This window comes from Lissotriton vulgaris, chromosome 11, assembly GCF_964263255.1.
Source record: "Lissotriton vulgaris chromosome 11, aLisVul1.2, whole genome shotgun sequence".
Classification (NCBI taxonomy): domain Eukaryota; kingdom Metazoa; phylum Chordata; class Amphibia; order Caudata; family Salamandridae; genus Lissotriton; species Lissotriton vulgaris.
Genome location: NC_141699.1, coordinates 420765481 through 420791258, shown reverse-complemented (window position 1 = coordinate 420791258; position 25778 = coordinate 420765481). Strand labels below are relative to the sequence as shown.

The 25778-nt window shown below is 49.6% G+C and overlaps 1 protein-coding gene across 1 annotated transcript in view; it reads left to right on the top strand.

The window, feature by feature from the left end:
* Positions 1 to 25545, top strand: part of ANTXR1 (ANTXR cell adhesion molecule 1) — a 487726-nt gene extending 462181 nt beyond the window's left edge. Inside the window, exon 18 of the mRNA XM_086943491.1 lies at positions 25122 to 25545. Within this exon, the coding sequence (XP_086799617.1) occupies positions 25122 to 25400 (279 nt within the window). The 3' untranslated portion in view covers positions 25401 to 25545. The remainder of the gene's footprint in view (positions 1 to 25121) is intronic.
* Positions 25546 to 25778: the final 233 nt, after the last annotated feature.

Here is a 25778-nt window from a genome sequence, read left to right as displayed (position 1 = left end):
TTAGCTATAAAGGACAAGATCTGGGCGGGGGAATACGTGAATATTTTTTCCTTGCTTGTTGATCATTATGATGTGGAGCATGTGAAAAGTCAGAAGGACTTAATGCATCCGAGTGTTTGGCGCGCAAAAATGGCCGCCTTTAAGGTAAATGAGAACATTGGCAATTGGGGCAATGCATGGGGTATTTTTACATCGATTTTGGGGGAACGTAGGCCCGAGTTGCTTCCTGAGTTTCCCGTTTATCAATCACGGATTATGGGCTACTCGACAACGTATCAAGGTAACCATTGGTTTTGTTACGACAATCTGTTCAGGAAAGAAAAGGAACATAACAAGAGTTTGACTTGGGATTGTTACGATTCTCTAACATGGGATAAAATGAAAGAATCGGGAATGTTAAGAATGCCATTGGTCGGGAGCAATGTTGTTGATTACTCCCGCCAAAATGTGGGGACGCCCTTTCGACCAAGTACGAGCACCGACGACCAGTCGAGGCCCGCAAGCAATACAGGGAGAAAGGGTTTCTGTTTTAATTTCAACAAGGGGAAATGTACTAGGCCTCCGGGATCGTGTAAATTCAAACACGAATGTAGTACGTGTGGGTCATCCCATCCTGAGTCATCGTGCAGAGCCAGAACGAGTGAGAATGTGGGTAAGGGAGGCGCCAAACAGGTCTAAGCTAGGCCGAGGGGCGCCTTTACCAACCCCGATTGATACCTTGGCAATGATTCCCTGGCTCAGCAAATACCCGGATCGTACTTCTGCCGGGGTGCTGCGGAACGGTTTTACACATGGTTTCCGCATCCCGGTAGGGGACTTTCAGGGTGTAGGGATGTGCAAAAATCAACTTTCCGTTTTACAACATACATCTGTAGTGCAAGAAAAAATTCAGAAAGAGGTTAGCCGGGGACGGGTCGCCGGCCCGTTTAGTGTACCCCCGGTACCGGATTTTGTTTGTTCTCCGTTAGGGGTGGTCCCCAAGAAGGACCCAGGTGAGTTTCGTTTGATCCATAATCTGTCTGCTCCACATGGTCTTTCGGTGAACGACGCAATTGATCCAGAAGTTTGTTCGGTGCGATATGCATCTTTCGATGAGGCAGTAGCCATCTTGAATCGCCTGGGGCACGGGACGTTGATGGCGAAATCTGATATCGAGTCAGCGTTCCGGTTGCTCCCGGTACACCCAGACGATCAGCGTCTTCTGGGATTCGGGTTCCAGGGGTCATTCTACATGGATAGGTGTATGCCAATGGGATGCTCTATATCATGTGCTTACTTTGAGCAATTCAGTACTTTCCTGCAATGGGTGTTCATTAAGAGAACGGGTTTCCGAAATGTAATGCACTACCTTGACGACTTTTTGTTCCTTGGCCCCGCCGGTAATCTCGAATGTGCCCAGGCCTTAGCTGAATTCTGTGTGTTAATGGGTCATCTTGGCGTGCCATTGGCACCGGGTAAAACTATGGGTCCCACGACTTGCCTCGAGTTTTTGGGGATCGAGTTGGACTCAAGGGAGGGGTGCTTCCGTTTACCAGCAAGCAAAGTGTCGAAATTCAGGGCAGGCCTCCAACTATGTTTAAATGCATCCAAAGTTACACTGCATCAGTTGCAACAATTAGTGGGAAAGTTGAACTTTGCCTTGAGGGTGATACCAATGGCTCGCCCTTTTTCCCGCTCAATTGCCCAAGCGATGGTGGGCCTGAAGGAGGGTCATCATCGCACAAGGTTATCGGCTGAGGTCCGCCAGGACATGCGGATTTGGTTAGCATTCTTGGCGGACTTCAATGGCCGAGTCGTCTGGAACAAGCCAGCCGTGTCCTCCGAAGAGCTTGGGCTATGGACAGATTCAGCAGGGAGCGTAGGTTTTGGCGCCATCTTCGGCACAAAATGGTCGGCACAAAAGTGGCCCCTATGGTGGCACGAGAAGGGGCTGACGAGTAATATCGCTTTCCTTGAACTATTTCCCATTCTGGTGGCCCTGAGAACCTGGCCAGAAGGGTTGAGAGATCATTCTGTTGTGTTCTGGTCCGACAATATGACCGTGGTAGAATGCATCAATAGTCAGGCAGCCCGTTGTAAATTGATTTTGAGGCTGCTCAAAGAAATTGTCTTACTGTGTATGCAACTGAACGTGATATTCAGAGCAAAACATGTCCCAGGGGTGATGAATCAGGCTGCTGATGCACTGTCTCGTTTTCACATGCAGGCTTTCTCGGGTTTCCTTCCTTCAGCGGACCCAGAGCCGGCACCCTTCCCCGAAGCTCTCTGGTCTCTCGGTGCCCCGAACTTCGTCACCTCGTGGGAGAGAGTCTAGCACCCAGGACAAGGAAGGCATATGAAGGGGCGTTTCGGGCCTATTTAGCCTTTTTGCGGGCAGAGAGAGGGGGACTTTGGGGTCAGGAGGAGTCGGTAGTACTTTTTCTGATGTCTTTACGTAGGGCTGGGAAATCGGTGGCTACGGCCCAAAGGCATCGTGCCGCCATTTCCTTTGTTGCCAGGGCCCATGGCATCCAGGACCCGACAGCGTCTTTTACAGTACAAAAAGCGCTGCGTGGGTGGCAACGCCTAGAGGGTTGCAGAGTAGACGTAAGACGACCGATAGGTCTAGATAGGTTGTCCCAGTTACTGGCCACACTCCCTAACACATGCTCGTCCCCTTTCGAAACCTGTTTGTTCCGGACTGCATTTACGCTGGCATTTCACGGGGCTATGAGAGTTAGTGAGCTGGTTGCAAGGAATAAACAGGATGTGTCGGGGGGCTTGTGCAGGGAGCATGTTCAGATCAGGGGCGATGCGATGGTTGTCTCCTTTCTCAGGTCCAAGACCGACCAAGATGGGAGGGGGGACTGCACGATCATTCGCCGGACCCCCGGGTCCTCCATGTGTCCGGTACAGTGCTTAGAAGATTACCTAGCACGAAGGGTGGCATCATGGGGGGGGACATTGTTGAGGCATGCAGACGCCACCCCGCTGACGAGGTTTCAGTTTCAGCGGGTGCTTGCAATGGCCATTGCCGCAGCGGGCTTGGACCCGGGCGAATTCGGGACCCATTCCTTTCGAATAGGGGCTGCCACTGAAGCTACAGCCAGGGGTCTTAATGTAGAACAAGTAAAACGTGTGGGGCGCTGGTCCTCCAATTGTTATAAGAGGTACGTGCGATTGCACATGTTGTGAAGCTGTAATCTGGTACTCACGCTTCTTGTCTTTTGTTTGTTTTCAGTTGCGCAAGCCTACGCGGCAGGGCGGACTGTGCAGTCGACCCAACACCAGGCCAGCGGTCGCACATCACCGGCTGTGAGGAAGGAGGTGTGGGTCGTGGGCCACTCATACGTGAGACGGGCCGCAGACGTATTCAAAGCAGGTGACATGATTCACGTACCTGGGGAATACGGGTACAGAGTGTCCTTCTACGGAAGGGGCGGTCTCTGTATTGACCAGTTTCAGGCATTCTTTGAGGGTTTGTTAGAGCGGATGAGGTCACCGCCGTCCATAGTCATAGTGCATTTGGGGGGCAATGATTTGGTCACCATCGGTAGACGACTTCTCCTGGTGTCTATGCTTTCCACGGTAAGTTGGTTAGCAAGGAGAGTTCCGGGGTGCATAATTGCGTGGTCTCATATGATCCCACGAAAAGTATGGCGGGGGGCTATCTCGATCCCTGCTTTAAATCATTCGGTTAGAAAATTGAATAACAAAGTGAGTAGGTTGTTCCGTTCCAAGACATTGCATTCGATCTCGCATAGTTGTATTAATGATGACAGTATGTATTTGGGGGATGGTGTGCATTTGTCGAGGGTGGGCAATGAGTTACTCATAGGAGACTTCTTAGCTTGGTTAAAATCGTTAAAACATGACCTTTAGGTAGGAGTTTTGTGGGGGGTCCGGATAGCCGGTCAACTATCCGGACCTGTGGCGGTAAGGTCATGATCGGTGAGCACTAATTGGTAGATCCCTATGAGTGGGCGTCACCCAACACGGATGGGAGCGCTCGGGAGAGGTGGCCATTGGCCCCTCAATGGGGAGGCGGTCCCGTCTAAGGGCGGGTCGCCGGAAGTAAAGGAAAGGCGGTCAAGGCCCCTTCCTTTGTAGGAGGGGTTACAGCCCCCTCCTGGGGAATTTCCCGGGGCCAGTGTCATCTGCGACGGCAGATGCGGTAAGTTGTGTGGGGTGGGGGGAGGTCCACGATACCTTCTAGATACCACACACAAGTCTTCGAACGACCTTTAAATGGCGTCGAGTCTTAAGTGCCCCCGTCAAGTCAAGGGAAATTGTTAGTAGTTGCACTTGAGGTAAGCCTCTGTGCTGTCGCCCCTCCCAAGTGGGAGGGGTAAGTCTGGTTAGGGATCTTGACACCGGTTATGACCTTGCCGTTGGCCCTTAAACGTTAGGATGTACAATTTCAGTGTTATAGAGAATGTTTTGTAGGATGCTAGTTCGGCTAGGAGAACCTCTGTATTAGAGAATATGTTAAGGTTAGCCAAACATCGCAATGTGATAATGAAATTGTACATAACATGAAACGTTTAATGTTTAATTTTTTGTTTTAATAAATACGGCCGCGGGAGGGTCACTCCCTCCCACATCCAAAAACTTTCAAGAACTGTTTCCGGTTTCCCTCCTTTTGGGATCGTGTTGAGAGGGGGTGGCGGGTATCTCAGCCATATGGAAAGGGGCGACCACTCGGTCCCCCCGCACGTATGGCGGAGTGCCTCGATCCCCCCGGGAAGCCATTTTTGGGGCGGGCGGCGCGTCTCGGCTGGTATGCCCGAAGCGGCGTAGCCGGGGCGCGCTTTTTCCCGCCCAAGAGTGGGCTGGCCTAGACACCGACGTAGCCAGCCCCGCCCCCGGGGCGGGCAGGGGCGGGTTTACGCCCGCCCTGAAGACGGATAAAAAGGGACGCAAGACCAGAAGACGTCCTCTTGTTCTTGTGCTCCGAAGCTGCACCTCCTCGCTACACGTGAGCTCGGGACAGAACGAAGAGCCAATTTTGACCCACCCACCAGCCCCTGAGGACAGCAAGTTGTTGTGCAATAAAGCGAATTTTATAAGTATGTTTTCTGTTTTGTTTACAGGCTGTGAAAGTATCAGTTTGTTGTTGATCATAATAATGTATGGTGATTATCGTGTAGTTTGTTACAATTAAAATGATTTGATATAGTGTTGCATTTGAAGCATGCTCTTTCGGTCGTAGCGACCAATGTTTTCATAGAGTTGAGTAAGAATTGTCGTATTTATTTTTGGTAGGCGGTAAGGTCATGATCGGTGAGCACTAATTGGTAGATCCCTATGAGTGGGCGTCACCCAACACGGATGGGAGCGCTCGGGAGAGGTGGCCATTGGCCCCTCAATGGGGAGGCGGTCCCGTCTAAGGGCGGGTCGCCGGAAGTAAAGGAAAGGCGGTCAAGGCCCCTTCCTTTGTAGGAGGGGTTACAGCCCCCTCCTGGGGAATTTCCCGGGGCCAGTGTCATCTGCGACGGCAGATGCGGTAAGTTGTGTGGGGTGGGGGGAGGTCCACGATACCTTCTAGATACCACACACAAGTCTTCGAACGACCTTTAAATGGCGTCGAGTCTTAAGTGCCCCCGTCAAGTCAAGGGAAATTGTTAGTAGTTGCACTTGAGGTAAGCCTCTGTGCTGTCGCCCCTCCCAAGTGGGAGGGGTAAGTCTGGTTAGGGATCTTGACACCGGTTATGACCTTGCCGTTGGCCCTTAAACGTTAGGATGTACAATTTCAGTGTTATAGAGAATGTTTTGTAGGATGCTAGTTCGGCTAGGAGAACCTCTGTATTAGAGAATATGTTAAGGTTAGCCAAACATCGCAATGTGATAATGAAATTGTACATAACATGAAACGTTTAATGTTTAATTTTTTGTTTTAATAAATACGGCCGCGGGAGGGTCACTCCCTCCCACATCCAAAAACTTTCAAGAACTGTTTCCGGTTTCCCTCCTTTTGGGATCGTGTTGAGAGGGGGTGGCGGGTATCTCAGCCATATGTTCTTTGCACAGTCAACGTCACTTCCTCCCCTGGGTCCTCACTGCCTGGCGAGTTGCGTCCGTTTCCAACCTTAACTGTGTGGTCAACGAGTTTTGCCTTCTTCTCCTTTTAATGCTATTTTTTTTGGTTTTGCGTTGTTAACAAATTTCCCTGTTTATAGCCTGGATCAAAAGCCCTACCACATAATCCAAACAACTGAAAGAGTGGATTGAATTCAAGAAAAAAAGGCTTTGCCGTCCAGGAGCAGAGATTAAACAAGGGGTGACTCAGTCACTGAACTTGAAAGAAAAGAATGAGAAAAAACAACTCCTGCGGTAATGTTTTAATCCACAGGCAGGGTCATTTGAGTACATTATTTTAAGCAGCGTCAGCTGGCTGGATTTTATTATGGTTTTTACTGTTAATTTAGATTATCACGTGGATTGATAGCTCTCCTTCGAAAATGTCCATTTTAGGAGGGAAAATTTGAATTTGTGATTAAATACTCCCTATTTTGTATACATATTTTTTAAAGTTATCCCGGATTCTCGTTCACAGTTTCCCTAATTTGAAATCGAAAATGATCGGAAGTGATTGGGGCTACTCCTGTATCCTTATTAGTCCTAAAGAGTGAGGGCAACTTTTAAAATGGGAAAACGCACCGCACCGGCGGCGCAAGGGGCTTGTAAATAAGCCCCTCCTTTCACTATTTATCACTGTGTATGAACCTTCTTGCTTTGTTGGGACGTGGTTGTTGCACTCAGTGCTTTAAATGGGCAGGTACTCACAGGTACTCAGGACCTGCACTTCTATCAGTGAATGGGAGAGTACCTACACTTCATTGCAGGGGTCCAATACTTGTAATAGGAGAGTTCATGTACTTCTCACTAGTGAAGAGGTACTTTGGAAAACTGAGTATCTACACTTTTATATTTATAATTCAAGCCCTGGTTGTACTTACCATTGGAAAATAAACACTACCCCGTTGAGCCTGCACACATATCGGCTACCCTTCACCGGCGACCAGGGTGGGATCTTTCTAATAACTATGGGGCATATCAACAAGGCGGCGATAAAAAATTATCGCCGCTTTTGAAGCCGTTTTCAGCCGAAAAGCAGCGATAATTTTATCGCTATATCAGCAAGGTCCCGCTATTGTGTGAATCCTTGCCTTAGTGCCCTTTCCCGTAACGCCCACCTTTGCATCTCTAATGAGATGCAAAGTGGGCGTTCCAGCTCAAAATAACGTGAGAAATGTTGCTAACCGACATTTCTCCAATTATCAATGGGCACGCTAACAAGCATAGCGATAAGAAAAGTAGCGCTAACCTTGGTTATCGCTACTTTCTTTATGCCTGCTTTTAGTTTGACTTAGCCATGATATCCAATGGAAGGTGGATATCATGGCTGAGTCTGCCCTGCCCTATCAGCAAGCTATCGCCAAACGTTGTGCGATTATCGCTGTATTTCCAGCGATAATCGCACAACTGGCAGCTTGCGCCAGGAATTTTATTGCTTTTTAGATAAGTGTTGCTAATAGCACGCTATTTCGACGATAAAATTTGGCGATAGCTGGCAATAATTATCCTAGCGCTAAGTGCGCCTAGCGATAATTATCACGGGTTGTTGCTGATATGTCCCTAGGTTTTATACAAGTTGCCTGCTGAGTGGTATGAATATACGCTATAAATTGCAGGCGTTACTAACATCAAAATCAATGGCATTTATTTTAACTTTTTGAGCGAGAGGGTAAAAAGGCCAAGATTAGAAACTGTGATTTCAAACGTGCATAAAACTCTGCAGCAGGCGCCTTAGCCACTGATTAGGGTGCGTTGGTTAATCACCTTATTAGAGACTGATCTGTGCTAAGCATACCCTTCTGTGAGGAAAATAGAGTACCTGTGAATCCCCAAAATGTTCTGTTTTCCCATCCGGAACCCTCAAAATAGGACTGCAAGGAGAAAGGTTTTATTCTGGCATCAAAATTGATAAAGTCACTACCTCAAACAAAAGAAGGAATCATCGCTCAGATCCCAGATGGTCAGCTGGCAGAGTGGAATATTTCACTTCATAAAGTCTTTAAAATAAAAACAAGAAGCTGCCACTTTGTTGAAGTTATTTATATTAATTTCTCGAAGCAGAAAACATTTTCACCTTCCTGCGCAGCCCTCTGACCTATTAACTTCCATATTGATTTTTCTAAACTTCTTATGTAGGAAAGCACACTTTTTAGCTGTTATACTTTTTCAAAAGCAAAGTTAGCGCCTCCTCCCTTTTAAGGATACACTGAAAGAGAAATTGCTAGATGCTTTTTCAAAATGAATTTTTATGTCTGGCCTAGAGATAGCTTTAGCGGTTTGCCAGCCTCATGGTTTCTAAAAATAAAATCATAATAAAACACACACACACACACACACACATAGATAGGTACCCAGCTAGAAAGGATTTTGGTCTGCTATCTTCATCTATTGGCTTGTTTAAGTGGATTCAGTGTTTGCTTCCGATCCCCACAGCAGGGGGTAACGGTTCAGCCTACTTCAGCCATTGCCTCTCTCCAGTAGTGAGGGACAGCATTTTGTGCTGGCATATGTGCACATCTGAGAAGAAAGTGGTCCACTTCAGTGCCAGGGCGGGTTGCCCAATCTCTGCTTTCATGTTATGTTTTCTTTGCATTCATTTTTGTGAAGGGACAATTTTACTTACTTTTTTTTGCAAACATATGTGCACCACATGTGTACTTTGTATTATTCTTACACTTGTAATGTCCATTGCATATGTTTGAAAAACATAAATGTAAAAAACATTGCCTGCTCAGTGGGAAACAATTGCTTTCGGCATAGTAGTTGCATCGGTACACCTCATCCCACAACCCTCACCACCCAAATGATACACAGACACGAAGTTTGGGAGTAAGAAGTTGCAGGTTTATTTGCGGTCCAAATAACAGAGTGGGTTAACTGACAGGCGACCCCCCCTGGCCCCGCAACCCCTTGTTGCAGGGCGCCTGAAGATGAGCCAATACCGCGGACACCCTGGCCCTGGCCAGGTGTCGATTCCGGGAGGCACCAGCCTCCCCCCGGTGGACCTACCGTCCACCTACCCCGCCCTCCAGACAAGGGAGAGTCAACTCACACCTTGCCCATCCAGGCGGGGCATTTATTAGCAAACCCCCGGTTGCTCAGGCTTACAACCGCCCTAAGGACTAACGGGGTGCCGTTGAACCAAGTCCCCGAGAAGGGCCCCTCGGCTTACATATGACTCAGTTGTGCCTTGCACTGGGGCTTCAGGTCCTGTTCCTGCGCCTGTTCTGCATGTGTGGGGGGATCCCTTGTAACACCTCCTGCAACCTAGAAAACATAAATACAACATTAATATGTTCCCCTCACCACTTCCCCCCTTCCAGCGGGTGAGCGGTAGGGAGGGGAGCTGGAAACCGCGGGCCTCGCGTCCGACGTCGGGATGGAGGGGAGAGGGAGCGGGCCTAGGGGGGGGGCTAGCGGGCCTGAGGCTGGCGAGGCGGCAGCCTGGTGACCGTGATAGTGGCAAGGGGGCAGCAGCAAAGAGGGCGCCGGGCGGGAGGAGCTCCCTTATGACCTCCCAGGAAAAGGGGAGTGGGCTAGACCTGGCATGACCCGCCTCCCCCGCCCCTTCCCGCCCACGGGCTGTCCTCGGTTCCCTGCGCCCTACTACGGGGTTTGCCCTCCCATGGGGGGTCCCTTGCAGGGACCTCGGGCCTCCCTCATAGTAGTTGCATCGGTACACCTCATCCCACAACCCTCACCGCCCAAATGATACACAGACACGAAGTTTGGGAGTAAGAAGTTGCAGGTTTATTTGCGGTCCAAATAACAGAGTGGGTTAACTGAAAGGCGACCCCCCCTGGCCCCGCAACCCCTTGTTGCAGGGCGCCTGAAGATGAGCCAATACCGCGGACACCCTGGCCCTGGCCAGGTGTCGATTCCGGGAGGCACCAGCCTCCCCCCGGTGGACCTACCGTCCACCTACCCCGCCCTCCAGACAAGGGAGAGTCAACTCACACCTTGCCCATCCAGGCGGGGCATTTATTAGCAAACCCCCGGTTGTTCAGGCTTACAACCGCCCTAAGGACTAACGGGGTGCCGTTGAACCAAGTCCCCGAGAAGGGCCCCTCGGCTTACATATGACTCAGTTGTGCCTTGCACTGGAGCTTCAGGTCCTGTTCCTGCGCCTGTTCTGCATGTGTGGGGGGGTCGCCTTGCACTTTATCCACAGCCTTGGGCGTGGCAACCGCCGCGCCCAGGGCCCCCACTACCTAGCCTTAGTCTTCCTCTATCTACACCCGGCTAACTCTAGCGCTTCACCCAGGTCTAGTAGAAAGATCGCCATACCAACTTTGGACAGATGGACCCCATCAGATTCCCAGCACCCGATGGACTTGGCGTGCAGCAAGCCATGCCTAATGAAACCTACCCCTATTTGTTCGCTGAATTTCCGCATTGCTGCATTGACTCGCCTGCGAGTGACTTCCAGGGCCCCTTGTGATACTGCCCCGTGCCATATAGGCCTGGGTGATATCTCTGACCAGTATATGCTGCACTGTCCTAATTCGCCGCTCAAGGTGCTTAAGTCCTTCCTCATTGTGTCCAATAAACGCCTTTTGCCTAAAGCCACCAGATCATTCCCCCCCAGATGCACCACTAAGATGTTTGGCTTTCGCCTGTGCTCCTTCAGGATTCCCCGCAGCGTCCCTAATAGTGCTGCCCAGCGCATTCCAGGGATGCCGAACCACGATATGTTTGTGTTGGTAAAGCCATGTTTCCAGGTGTTGGCCCTCACCCATCTCGCCAGTCTGGTGACATAAGAGTGCCCCATCACCCACACCTCTGCCCCTGCAATAAAACACAGTGTGTTGATATTGTTGTTTATTAAAAAGTAAAGCACAGCAATCCAAACACAACACTCCAATTCACATCTAATTGTGGCACATAATATCGCTTCTTGTCCCCGTTCGCGGGGTATATACAAATTACAAGTCCTAGACCACGGGTCTGGTCAACGGGCGTATCACACTCAATGGTCTAACATACCTCCTGTAACAGTTGGAATCCCAGCGCCCTACTCTTTTTATTGCTTCGGCCGGGAGGCCCACCCTAAAGGCTGTGGTGGCCGCTCCTATCCTGAAGGAATGTGAGCTAAACTTTGCGCCATTTGAGGTGTACCCTGCCCTGAACAAGCACCCTTGCATTACATGGTCCACCTGGTACTTTGTTACTGGGGAACAGTCAGCGTGGATGAGCAGCAGCCCATCTGCATGCGGGCGGCTTGACAGGAACTTGTTCAGCAGGGCCACCGGGCAGTACTTGTCATTACCCAAGCGCTGTAAAGTAATTGTCCTACCTTTACCTGACTGGTCTGTTTTGGATATTTGCAAAAAGATCTCGGCTGACTCAGCTGTTGCGCGTACGTCCCGGATCGAGATTGCCCTGGGGGAGGACTCATTTTTGGACCGAGCTACTAGCTCGCTGATCCTAAATGCTCCAAAGAAAGCAAGGCTAAATGTAACTCCAAAGAGGGCTTCCTCAAAGGAGTTATGGGTGACTATGGACAAGGCGTCTATCATGTTCTTTAAAGTGTCATAATCTATGGGGGTCCTCTGATCGATTGATTTCGGCATCACTCTGGCCCACCCCTTGAGTGCCGCCCTAGTTGGAAAATACGTGGTCGGGTCCCTCTGACCTAGCAGGCGAGCATGGTGCCCTATGGCTGCTAAGTGCCCTGCCATCCAAGAGTGACTCTTGCCCTCGTCGTTCGCCCAAACCATGAAAGCCTGCACTTGGTCCCCTAGTCTTGAGGCGTCCTGCTCCCATGGGCCCATAATTTCGCAGAATGTTCTAACACAGGTTTGGTATCTTCTCATTGTTCTCGGCGCCAAGGACAACTCTCCTAATTCTCTGATGCGCTGCGCCACCGCAGCAGGTGCCAAAGTCGCGCCGGGAAAGGTGTCATCTCCTCCCTCGCTCGCGGCCACGCCTCTCGGAACCGCTGCCAATGGAAACGTGAGAGAGCGTCAGCAGCCGTGTTTTGAACCCCTGGGATGTGTTTAGCTTTGCATTCCACATTATTAAAAAGACAGACCTTGACCAGTTCCCTGAGTAGACATAACACAAGAGCACAGGACGCTGACTGGGTGTTGATGGCTTGGACCACCGCCATGTTATCTGACCATAGCACCACTCTTTTCGCGGACAGCAAGGCAGGCCAGAGGTGAAAAGCAACAACTACTGGGAATAGTTCCAACACTGTTATGTTGGAGGTTATCTTCTTCTTCCTCCAAGCATTGGGCCACCCCGCCGCACACCACTCTTTGTCAAGGATTGCCCCAAACCCATCCCTGCCTGACGCGTCAGTAAACAGCGTCAGCTCCTGGCTGCTGGTCCAGGGGGCCCTCCATATCACTGAACCATTAAAGTGCTCAAGGAATTCCCCCCACACCTTAAGGTCCTCCTTGACCCCAAAACTCAACCTCACCTGGTGGTGTTTGCGTTTTATCTTAGCTGCTGTCCTGGCCAACCTGCGCGCAAACGCCCTACCTGCCGGAATGACTTTCGTGGCGAAGCTCAATCTCCCGTGCAGGCTCTGAATGTCTTCTAATGTCACTTTATCCTGCCCTAGCACCCTTTTTATCTGTGCTGCTAGCTCCAGGACCTTGTCTGCCGGTAGCCTCGCCTCGCCTGACGCAGTGTCAATCAGGATGCCCAAGAAAACTAACGCCTGCGCAGGTCCCACTGTCTTCCCAGGGGCCAGGGGCACGCCAAGATGCTCAGTCATTCTTTGGAATTTAGCCAGTGCCTCCGCACATTCCGTTGTCCCTGGCCTACCCACAAACAGGAAGTCATCCAGGTAATGAGTTACGCCCTGTACCCCTTCAATGTCCTGCAGAACCCATTGCAAGAAGGTGCTGAATGCTTCGAAAAAGGCGCAAGAAATAGAGCAGCCCATGGGCATGCATCTGTCGTAGTAGTATTCATTGCCCAGCTTGAAGCCCAGTAAGTTCTGGGAAAGCGGATGAACCGGCAGCAGACGGAAGGCAGACTCAATGTCCGCTTTCGCCAGCCATGCCCCTTTCCCAGCTCTTCGCACGAGGTCCATGGCCACGTCAAATGAACAATACGAGACAGAGCAAACCCCCTCTTCAAGATTGTCGTTTACTGATTCTCCCTCGGGATAGGACAGGTGATGGATCAGCCTGAAGGCTCCTGGGTCCTTTTTTGGTACTATCCCCAGTGGTGACACCACAAAGTTGTCCAGTGGTGGGTGGGTGAAAGGGCCAGCCACCCTCCCCAGCTCGAGTTCCTTGCTTACCTTGGCTCTCACTACTTCGGGTTTATCCCTTGCGGATTTCAAATTATCTGCTTCCCTGGCGACCGGCACTCCTACAAATGGTATGACAAATCCTTCTGCAAAACCCCCCAAGAGCAATGTCCTGTCAATTCTGTTTGGGTATTTGTTTAACAGTGGCAACATTCGCTCCAACACTATCGGCGAGGGGCCCTTAACTGCGCCTCGCTCCGGGGGGGCTGCAAGGCACCCCAGGGAGTTACCAAGTGGGCCAGGCATGTTCATTTTCTGGGTACTAGATGGAGAGGGGTGTAGCAGGGTTGGGGGGGCCGTCGTTAAGTGGGGTGTGGGTGGGTTACTTGTTTTGCCAGGACCCACCTCTCCCTCTCCCTCCCTGGTAGTTACCTGGCTTTTGACTTTTGCTTGTTCTACAAGACCCCATTTGGTGTTGCCCTCCACAATTGCTACATGTGTGGGTGAATTTGCACGAGCTACCCCAATGGCAATAGCCCCCGTTGAACAACCTGCATGACCCTGGCGAAGACTTCCCGCCTCCTTTCTTCTGACTTCTCCCTCTCTGGCCCCCACGAAAGGGCGGCGTCCTCTGTTCGTAATGCGCCCCAGAAGAGCTCTTGTCTGAAGACCCTGCCTGTGGTTCCTGCGCCTTGCCCTTTGTTGCAACCCCTTGCAGTGCCCTGGACCCCATATGGTCCATCCAAAGCTGCACCTCCTTATGATCCCACCGCATATTGGGACATCTGGACATTTTCTTCCTAAATTCCCTGTCGTAATCGAGCCAACCTACTCCTCCCCACTTCTTTGCTTCATTGTGGATGAGCCTCCCGTACTGTACTAGCCCTGGTCCGTGGTCACTAAACTTTTCTACAATCACTGAATGTAGGATGGCAAACGCTTCCAGCCAGTTATCAATGTTTTTCTCTGGCCATGTCTGAAACCTCACTTTTTTCTCTTCTTCCTTGAGCCCTGCCTTGCGCACAGCCGCCCCTTGTTGACCCAGCATGAGTAGAGAGAAAATGTCAATAAACTCTCTCTTCCAAATTAATTCTTTCGCTGCTTGTGGCACCTCCCAGGATAGGCACGATCGACCTGATAGCAAAGGGGCGTCGAATTGTATCTCTTCCTCGCTAGGCAGCAATGGGGAAGGGGCAGGCAATGCTGGGGTAGGCACTGTCGAGTTTGGGGGGGGGAGGATTGGCAAAGCAGGTGGTGGGGGCACCGAGGGCATAGGCTGCGGTGCAGGGGGGCTGGGCGTTGCCGGCGAAGCTAAAGGTACAGGGAGCGGAGCGGGGGGGGTGCTGATGGTGTTGTCCCTGACGCCGGAAGCACATCTGCCATGATGGATAAATCAGTCCCCTCCTGCCTTCCCCCTGTCACTCCCGGTGTGCCAGGAGCAGGAGTTCCGTTTGCCCAAACATTGGAAGGTCTGACCTCTACATTACTTCCCGACCTCACACTTTCCCTCATTTCTTTCATGAATATCTCTAATGTGGACATCATCTTACCCAGCTCGCTTCTGGTAGCGTACTCCATTGCTGGCTGGGCGTTAGCAGGCCAGTTAGATGTACCAGGCAATTCCTGGCCCCTAGGCGGCAAGCTTGGCGCGTTCAACTCCTCCTGAGCGACCCTTCCTGTGGGAGCAACACTCCCCTTCTTTTTAGCGGGAGGCGGAAAGTCTTTGTTCGTGGGTACCTTAACCCTTTTTGACGCTCTCACATTGCCCACACTAGTTGTATCCTCTTCATTGACTGTTAAAATGTCATTATTCACACAAGGGTTCGCCGGGTTGGCCTTAAGCAAGTTAGTGGCCCAAGCAACTCCATTCGTCTCGACTAGCTGCAGGAAGAGCGCCGCATGCGCCGCTTGCGCCTCCGTGACTGCGAAACCTGTTCCTGCACAACCTTGTCCCGTTCCTGACATCTTATCCTGTTCGGTCTCACCTCCTGAAAGGAAAAACGTCGTGACTACTGATCTTACACTTTATGCATCCTTCTCCATAATCCTTCATTGCATCCTTTTCCTATCTTTACTTACTTTCCACAGGACTGTCAGCCGCGTGGTTTGGGGGGGGGGGGTGGGGGGGTAGAGGGCACTGAGTGTCCTTAGTACTCCAAGACCACCCTTCCCGTGGGGGTTTGTCGTGGCGACGCCCGTCGAGTTGCGCTCCTGTATGGATTCATATAACAAATTTTGGGGTTATTCCCAACCCCTTATTAGCCAACCCGCGGGGTGGGGGGACCTTGCAGGGCCCTGCCCCCCCTGGGTCCCCAGCCCCGCCCACTGTTTCTAACCTCCCCCTAGGGGGACCAGACCATGAACACTGGCCCCCCTAGGCTGCGTAGACCATGTCCCCTTAGAATGGCCAACCCCCCTTCTTGGGATCTTGCCTTCCTCGTGCAGGGGTGGTGCTGTGCAATCGTCACGTTTATGAAGTAATCCTTAAATTCCTAAAATTAGTAATACGAAATTATATAATCAGCGGGGGAAGAACCTTAACATACACATGCTCCCTAAATATAAACCAATAACTTAGTTCTTCATAACAGATAAATTTTTGTCGTCACGTTATGCATCAATCCTTCAATGCCTAAATAGGAATACGAAATATAAAAATTCAGCGGTGGGCTGGTCCCAATCTGGCTCATAATTGCGCGTGCTCCCCATAATTCATCTCGTACCGACCCGCCTAAACAAGCTCTTTTACTTCAATAACTCGGTAATTCGGCATTTATTTATCACTGCCAGGCCCTCCTGCTAAGTTAAGCCCGTCCCTTTCTATTGTTTTGCCTCGGTTTAAAGCGGCCTTCGGGCTGGACGGCGCCGCAGTGTGTGTACTACTGCTATTAATATGTTTCTCTTGTCTAAATTCGTTAATTTGCTCGCGGGAATGTGTTACTCCTAAACGCTTGATTGTCACTCATAAATACACTGAAACTATGACAATGTTACACAACGCAATATGCAACCTCAGCAGCTGTCATCACTGCCTGTGACATACAAGGGGGCGCTTCACTTTTTGTTTGCCTTAATGTACAAAATGTTAAACTCGCTTGCAGATGCCACTCTATTTATGGCAGCCCTAGCGAGTGCCCACCTCGCATCTACCTTAACTAACAGACTGTGAGGCGCTGCACCCGCCTCTTTACCCAGGGCCGCGCCGCCAATGGCGTCCCCGAAGCAAGCATCGCGGCAGCTCATTGGCCTTCTGACCGACGAAACTCCATTTCGTCATTCCTGCACCGCGCAGGGATTGGCCCGACATTGAGGGCTTCCCCACGCGCCGAGGAGGAGAGCTGGCCTCCACGAGGATCCCCCCCCGAAGTGAGGGATCCGCCACGTTGAGGGGCCCCGCAGAAAGGGGCTGAGGCATACGCCGATCACCCTGAAGCCGGTGAGTGTTTGGGGAAGGAGGGGGGGTGCTCCGTGCCGCAGCCGCGCTGATCCCGATGCTGGGATTGGCCCACGGACACCGGAGTAGCTGGCTGTAATAAGAGGGGCCCCGCATAAAGGACCTGAGGCATCCGCTGATCCCCATGCACCCGGTGAGCGTTTGGGGTAGGAGGGGGCGCGCTGCGCCGCACCCGCGCTGATCCCGGTGCTGGGATGGCACACAGTGCACCGCGCTTTGAAGGCCGTAAAAGATGGCGACCTGCGGGGGAGGGGGGGTAGGAGTGAGTCTCTCTGTGCTTAACGCGCTGATCCCGATGCTGGGATTGGCCCACGGACACCGGACTAGCTGGCTGTAATTACGAGGGGCCCCGCATAAAGGACCTGAGGCATCCGCTGATCCCCATGCACCCGGTGAGCGTTTGGGGTAGGAGGGGGCGCGCTTTTCACCTTCCTGCGCAGCCCTCTGACCTATTAACTTCCATATTGATTTTTCTAAACTTCTTATGTAGGAGCGCACACTTTTTAGCTGTTATACTTTTTCAAAAGCAAAGTTAGCGCCTCCTCCCTTTTAAGGATACACTGAAAGAGAAATTGCTAGATGCTTTTTCAAAATGAATTTTTATGTCTGGCCTAGAGATAGCTTTAGCGGTTTGCCAGCCTCATGGTTTCTAAAAATAAAATCATAATAAAACACACACACACACACACATAGATAGGTACCCAGCTAGAAAGGATTTTGGTCTGCTATCTTCATCTATTGGCTTGTTTAAGTGGATTCAATGTTTGCTTCCGATCCCCACAGCAGGGGGTAACGGTTCAGCCTACTTCAGCCATTGCCTCTCTCCAGTAGTGAGGGACAGCATTTTGTGCTGGCATATGTGCACATCTGAGAAGAAAGTGGTCCACTTCAGTGCCAGGGCGGGTTGCTCAATCTCTGCTTTCATGTTATGTTTTCTTTGCATTCATTTTTGTGAAGGGACAATTTTACTTACTTTTTTTTGCAAACATATGTGCACCACATGTGTACTTTGTATTATTCTTACACTTGTAATGTCCATTGCATATGTTTGAAAAACATAAATGTAAAAAACATTGCCTGCTCAGTGGGAAACAATTGCTTTCGGCATTACAAAAGTGAGGCATGGGGAGCCTCGGTGCTTAATGCTCATTCCCTGTGGGTCAAGGATCGGTATGCTGGCCACACTCAGGACTGGTCCAGCAGATAAAAAGGCTGCTAGATCTGAACTGTCCTTCCACTGCCAGACACTTCCCAGATAAACAAGCTGAGGAGAGGAGTCAGTTGGCCTAAGGGCTAGGTCGGTCGACCTCAAATCTGAGGAACGGGTTCGAGTCTTGGCAATGACGCTGAACATCCTGTGATTCTGGGCAAATCACTTAATCTCCCAGTGCCTATCAAAAATGAATGTGTCCTCATGTAACGCAACTGGTGCTATGTAAAGTGCTCCGATACTGGGTCAAGTTTGTGCTATCTAAAACTCTGTAAGAAAACAGATCGAGAATCAATAGGATTAAATTCCTGGGCTTCAGAACAGCATCATGAATGGACAGTCCAGTACAATTCCAGAGATGACACCAAAAATAGGACTCACTTTATTCTGGCAAGAAGGTGAAGAGAAATATATATTTGCATATTTGTGTTGTGTTGCTGTTAATAAAGCATTTCCTGTACGTTTTGTCTCAACTTAGATGCATAATGTCCAGGAAACTGATGCATTCCTCTACCAGAAGTTTGCATGAGTCTGCAGCATTCAATGTATATTCCAACGCGTCCTTATGTTATATATATTATGTTATGGGCTTTAGTCTTGTGCAAATTGGTCTCAGCATTTTTGGCATTCTAGGAGCTTTTCATTAGGCTCCAGAATTACCATTACAGACCTCCGTCTGTTTTCGCTTGTGATGACGTATTACATACATAGTTCGCACCTGGTGAGATGTGTTCAGTATAAACATGTTAAAAATACATGTAGTGCATTTCAAAGCACAACGTGACAGGCACCGCGCGGTGCCTGCCAGGTTGTTCTTTGAAATGCTGTGGGGTACCATAGGTACCCCCAATGTGCACCCCCTACCCCCCGGAGTCCCTGGGGGCCCGCAACGGGCCCCCAAAGCAGACTCTACATGCCTTTCTGTGGCGGCAATGCCGCCACGGAAAGGCATTGGAAAATGCCCATACTAATATGGCTGTCGGTGTCAGATAGACACCGCCACCATAGAGAATCCTTTTCCGCCTGTCGCAAGGCGACTGGGGCAGAAAAGCGGCAGAGGGTCTTTCCGTCCGCTGCGGACCACACAGCCATAATAATATGGCGGGGGTCATTCCGGCACGGATGGCGGGCGGATCGCCCCGCCAGGCCAGCGGTGGCTACCACCGGCCTGGCGGGGGCGATCCGCCTGCAATCCTAATGGGGGCCTAAGTGCGCATGACTGTGTGGCCGGCCGTTTTGACCGGCACAGCAGTCATGCCCACTTTGGATATTCCCTACCAGGCTGTAATCTACAGTCTGGTAGGGAATATGCACAGGCTCCCTGTCCTGATCTGAGCGCTGATCCACGGCACTCCGACCAATCACAACTCTGCATTTCAGAGTTTTGATTGGCTCAGGGGAGCATGTGTGCCCAGAGCTTCTGCAGCTTCTTCCAGACTGGAGTCAGGAAGAACAGAGAAGCGGAGGTGCAATACGACCGGTGGAGAAAAGGTAAGTGTGTTTTTTGGTAAATATTTTCAAGCCCCAACCCCCATGTCGTCGTCGCTTCCCCACCGCCCACTCACCACACATTCCCTACTAACCGCCACTGGCGGGCCCTCATATAGGCACCATTCATGACCTATGAAGCAGAGTGACCGACAATTTGATAGTTAGACAGTGTGCTTAATCTAAATTGGGACCTTGTGACCTATCAGAAATCTACTCTACAGAATGGGAAGTTGGTAAGGAATCTGTGATTAGATTGCATGTCTGCCAGGAGGAGCATTACCAAAAGTAATTAACTTGTTCTTCTGATAGATACTTCTAGCTGCAGATTCCTCAAATTTTGAATGTTTACCAAAGCAGTAAATTCTCAAAGGTGGTAGGTCTGAGGAGAGGGGTTTTTCACCAGCAAATCATGCACGACCTAGAGGGCCCACCCTACAGAGACATAAGTTATAGTAGTGCTGGGTGAAGGTGTGAACAGACGCCCATGTAGCAGCCTGGCAGACCGCCAGCTCAGAACACCTCTGTTGAGGGCTGTAGTGGTAGCTTTGGCTCTGGTGGTAAGAGCATCAAGGCCATCAGGAGCCTCCTTTTTGGCCTAGGCATAGCACATTTTAACTCAGAGAACGATCCACCTTGAAAGGGTCCATGTTTAACTGCCCTTCCCTTCTTTTCACCAGCAAATCTAATGAAGAGTTGGGCATCAACCCAGTGCTAGTCCGATCAGCATAGAAGCTATTGAACAAAGAGCTCTGATCGGGCAAATGAGGGACGGCCGGGAGGGACAACAAGTACATTTTGACAATGCCCACATCAAAATGCTGCTGGGCCAAAAAAAGAACTAATAGAAGTACATCAGAAAACTTAGCCTGAAGTATATCAAAGCAAAAGTCCTCACACCAGACCACAAACGTTGCCCAATGGGCCAAATATATTGACTTTGAAAATGGTGATAAGCTACCTGCCTATTGACTGGGGGCCCAGAACATGGTTTTTCCCAACTGCCCAAGAGGATTTCTGTAAGGGCTTCGGTAGATGCCTGACCAGGCCGGAGACCCTTCGGGAAGACATTGGTCTTTACTTTCATGGTCGGAAGCTGCAGGTAGCCCACCTTTGCTTAACAACAGAAAAAGAAGCACTTTCCTTTGTGGCAGGACCACAGAGAGAGACAAATTCTGTGTCTGGGGAGGTGTCTGAGCTACTGGCATCCTACAGTTCTCATACCAATTGTCCTCATTATACTATGGGACTAATTCACCTTCATTATAGTTATCTTTATTGTCTGAATCAGAAACAAAGAGCTGGTATTAACTCTGTCGAGTGGTAAAGGTGATGTGTCAGAGTCATAAGAGTTGCTTATTGGACGCAGTCAAATAGGATCAGAATGCAGTCTCAGCTGAGGTTGAGACAAGACCTACTCAGAGTCAGAAACCACTATGAATAGTCAATACTCCACCAGCATCAGCGGTGTCAGTACCTGCGTCAATATTAAATTAAAGGTGAGGAAGGCGCATGCGCACAAAAGAGACAACATCTGGCACAGCCACACTGCATTGTGACAACAACCAGAGGACGCGACCTGAGGCGGCCAGCGGTCTCACTATTCCCTCACTGCCTTAGGCCCCATGGGCGTCAGCAGGGGGGGCAAGGAGGGGCGCTTGCCCCCCCCCTGGAGCGCCCCTCCTTGCCCCCCCTGCGGACGCCCAAGCTTTTATGGACGCCTTTTGTCCGTAATTCTGGGTCCCGCAAGTAGCAGAGCTGTTCCCTTTAAGAGGCCTCAACTCCCTGATGGGGGTCGCCTTGCACTCCTCCTCGCAGCCCCTCCCACCCATTGTCATTCTGTCTGATGCATTAACTCAGATGCATGCACACACGCGCTCACATGCACACACAGGCATGCATGCACACATTCACACACATGCATACACACATGCAAACAGACACGCACAGGTGCATATACTCAGACGCATGCCACAAAAGATTCAAACCGAAAGAAGAATCAGAGGGACACAGCCGGGATCCAGGCAGGTGATTTATTTCCCAAATAGCTTCGGCATGTTGCATTTTGTCGTAATTCACTTTATGAAAGGCCTGCTAACATCACCGTTTCCTGCCAGTACACAGCAAATAACTCAGGCTCATGCACACACCCACTCACATGCACACACAGGCACAAATTCATGCATTCACACATGCGCACCCACACATGCAATCGGACACACCCACGCACATGTGCATACACTCAGACACATGCACACATGTGCTCACATGCACAGTTCAAACACACATGCACACATTCACACACTTGTACACACACACACTCTCACAAACACATAAGCACACACGCACAAACAAGCACACACACATATGTCACATTTATTGAAGGAGCATTTTCAAACAAACTATTTGGTTTGCCAATGCTCACTTGTTTTCCCTAAACAGGCTAGCTGCTCCCTTCAGGAACAAAAATGGAGAAGTCAAATCTTGAACTCTCCATAAAGGTGCCCCTCCAGGATCAGCTTGCACAATAAATGCTAGGAACCCCCAGGATTACGTGTGCCAATGAGTGGGAGTTATTACTAAAACAACATTAGTATTTATATGGATTGAAGAGAGTGGCCCTAAGATAAAAAGATGCTGTAACACACATGTACATAGAACATCTGTCTTAGTACTCATGTGCGAGGGTGTGTTGTTGTAGCAGGTTACTTGTGGACTCTCCTGAGGGAGTCTTCTGGTCACAGAGGGAGGCAGAGAGGAATCAAAGAAACTTTAGGGTTCATGTGTGCTCTAATTGTTGTCCAGTTTCAAATGCAGAATTAACACATTTTTTTTCTCAGCTTGGGCTGAGCATTACCCGAACCTGATTGTCTGCCATTTTACCCCCGCCCCTAATGATTAACAGTAGCCACGCCCCTTCATTTGCCAGGTTAGCCCCCCCACCTGGAAAAATTTCTGCGGACGCCCATGTTAGGCCCCACACTAACTAAAGCTGCAAGTGGGTTTTGCCCGGGGATCACAATGGCCTGAAACTCTTTCTGGGGCAGGGTAATGCCTGCTCTCCCGGGGTGCGTACCCCAAACACTACCAGAGCCTGGTTGCCCCTACCTGCTTGCAATGCCCCCTGACCTGCAACCACAGAGACGCAATGGGGGAGCATACAGACATGTAGGGCGTAGGGTGTATTGTGAAGTGCTGTGTGGAAATAGGCATATCCGCCTGATGAGCACGCTAGAGCTGCGTGGGGCCTGGGAGCACTGAAGCTGAAGCGCTCTGCGGGTGCCCATGCAAGGCATGTATATTCCCTGCAGTTTCCTGATAGCATGTTTGTATGTTTTACTCATTGTCTATCTGCTTCTATGCTATTATTGTTAGTTTTAAACCCTTCACTTTTTCAAGTTGCTGTGGGCCTATTCTGTTCTTTCTAAGGAGCTGTCACTTGGAAAGGGATGTGGGCGTAAGCTGCGAAAACACAAACCACAGTGCCCAGTTGCTGAACTTTGCACCTCTTGTATTGCCCTGACTCACATTAATGTTTTATTTGGAATGAATAATTCCCAAAATGATTATGATTCACTTTTGTAGACTATGTTTATTGTATTTGCAGACATTTTATATAGCTGTGCTGCAAGCTAAAATGTATCGGGTCCCTTTTTAGTCCATTTAGGAAATTCTGGAAATTGGACAAACCATTGGTCTGCAGAGCATTACAGAGCTTCACTAACTATAGCTGCTATCATACAAGCTGTAATTGTCTGTATTTTCTGACCACTCACAATTTAGTTTTATTCTATCCTTCTGAGAACACTAGAGGAGTGGGTGGGGGCGGGTAGGTGTGCTGCTTCTGTGCAATCACAGTATCACGAAGAGCCAGTTGCAGATGGAATTTCGCAGCAGCACTGGTGCAGCGGTTTAAGATCTTAGAGTTTCTGGTTGCTCAAATAGGTGTAATTTCTGATATTTATATGTTTCCCTCATCTTCATTGCTTGATTTTTGCTCGTGAGAAAGTCATAGTCGTTGAATGTCACTCATAATCACACTGAATTTATGAAAATGTCACACATAGCAATCTGAAACCTTAGTAGCTATGTAAGTGCCCTCTCGTATATTTCATTCCTCATTGCAAAAAACCAAACAGATGCTCTTGCTTTTCACTTGCTCGTATGTCCAATGCACCAGAAGTAAAAAACTCAGACAATGTGAGTGCAGGGGCAGTGGTGTGCCTTAGTGCCTATGACATTACAGGGTCCAGCACACTAAAACTAGACCTACTGGCATTGCCAATACGCTTTACTTTGTCAGTAAATGATTACTTGGCCTGTGGATTTAAGGAACAGAACTGGGGCGAGTTCAACAGTGCCACCTAATGGTCAGTTGGGGTATGGCAGTGGCATATGAGTGCACTATATGGTCTTTGGGTCACATGGGTTAATATAACATATGCCCACTAAAGAATTGGCACTCAGTATATCTCACAAAAGGACCAAATCAGGTAAAGCTCATGTTTACATCTGTGCATTGCGAGACTTAATAAGTTACAGATGTTTCTTTGCAAGCATTCTTGGATGCAGGGTACATGCAAATGGCAGCTTCTCTGTGAGCTTTTGCAGGCTCTACCTGGCTTGTGGTTGGGTCTGTTTCATTTTAAAGGCATGCACAGTTGAATGTGAAACTTCCCAAATGGCGTTTACAAGAGCACAGTGGGCGTGTGAAGTCCTGGAATGACCCAGCCTTCTTTCTTTTAAAAGTTAAAAACATATTCCATGGCACTGGATGAAGGATAGATCAGAAAAAGCTGGTGTCGACATTCTGCAATATGGGATAGAAAATAACTGTGTATTTTCGGAGCAGCAGGAGTGCTGGCAGCACCGGCTGACCTCGAGGATGCATGCCTTGCAATACTTTCTATTGGTAATTGATTGAAGTGGGTTGGTTCAATGGGAAATGATGAGCTTTGTGGCACACAGACAGATACTGCAGCAAGGATTCTGTGGGCCCTGGTGCAAGCAAGTAAAATGCCCTCTTTGATTGCAGGTGAGGTAGTAAATTACAGCAATTATCAGGGCTCAATAGGACCATCAAGGCTCTGGGCCCTGGTGCCACTGCACCTGCCACACCAACAGTAGCTAGACCCCTGACATATACCCCTCAAAGGCTGGGTATAATTGACAGTTGTGCACATGCCAGACATTGCATGACATGCAATGGAGTCTGTTCTAGCCCTACCAGCATTCCTGAGTGAAATGCTGGCCGGGTGAACTAGTCTCCATTTCCTATAAGCCAGCTAAGGACAGAATACAATGACCAAATTCAGATTTGAGAAGAGGCATCCTAAAACTAGTTATGGGAATGGGTTATGTCAGCGAGAAGCCAAGGATCAATCACGTTGAAGTTGAGAAGGTAATAAAACTGCAACGTGGCTTTAAATAATGCAGAAACACATCCCACACACGACATTATTGTTAACATTATCCAGGTGTTCCACTTATGCCCCAATCTGTAACTCATTTGATAAAACATTCTAACTTTCTAAGAAAAAGGTCTAATGCATATTGTCATTGGGATTGTGCTCATAATTTTAGGGCAGTTAAAGTAATACTTTACATACTCATGAGTGGCAAAAATGAGACAAAAAAGAGAAGAGATATGCACCATTTTAATCTGATGCATCACTAAATGTATACCTGTTTTTTTCTTTCAGGGCCGCTGCATTAATTTTACAAGAGTGAGTAACGAGGCTCCGCCCAGGTATCCGCTGAACAACGGCTACTCTCGCTCCTCCCTACCTCCAAGGCCGATCTACACACCGCCCCAAAATCCCATGTTCAGCTCCCCTCCCCCACCCAGTCCGCCGCCACCGCCCAGCCCACCGCCACCACCTACTCCCTCTCCACCACCAACACTGCCTCCTCCTCCTTTGGCCCCACCACCCAGTAGGGCTCCTCCTCCCGCCAGACCACCGCCCCGCCCCTCCATATAGGGTATGGTAGACCCACACTCACTAGTCCTCCAAGTGGGACAGGATTCTTTCTCAGCAGTACTGTACTAGGCCTTTTGGAGCAGAAGCAGGCTTTTAGCATTCAGAAATGGCTACAACAGAATAACCAACTTACACCCTTCCTCGTCTCCTGGGCGCCAATCCCAGATCCCCTCAGCAAAAGAGCTCCTCACAACTGTGCAGCTAATGTTCACATTTTACAAGGAACACACCAGACTTTTTAAATTTACAGCATTACAATATACTTCTCGCTGACACAAAGTAAGACTTGAAGTTAGGTCAAGTGGACCTGATGTTTAAAAATCGTATGGTACAGAAGACCAGAACTATATGGTACAGAAGACAGACCTTCAGTAACTG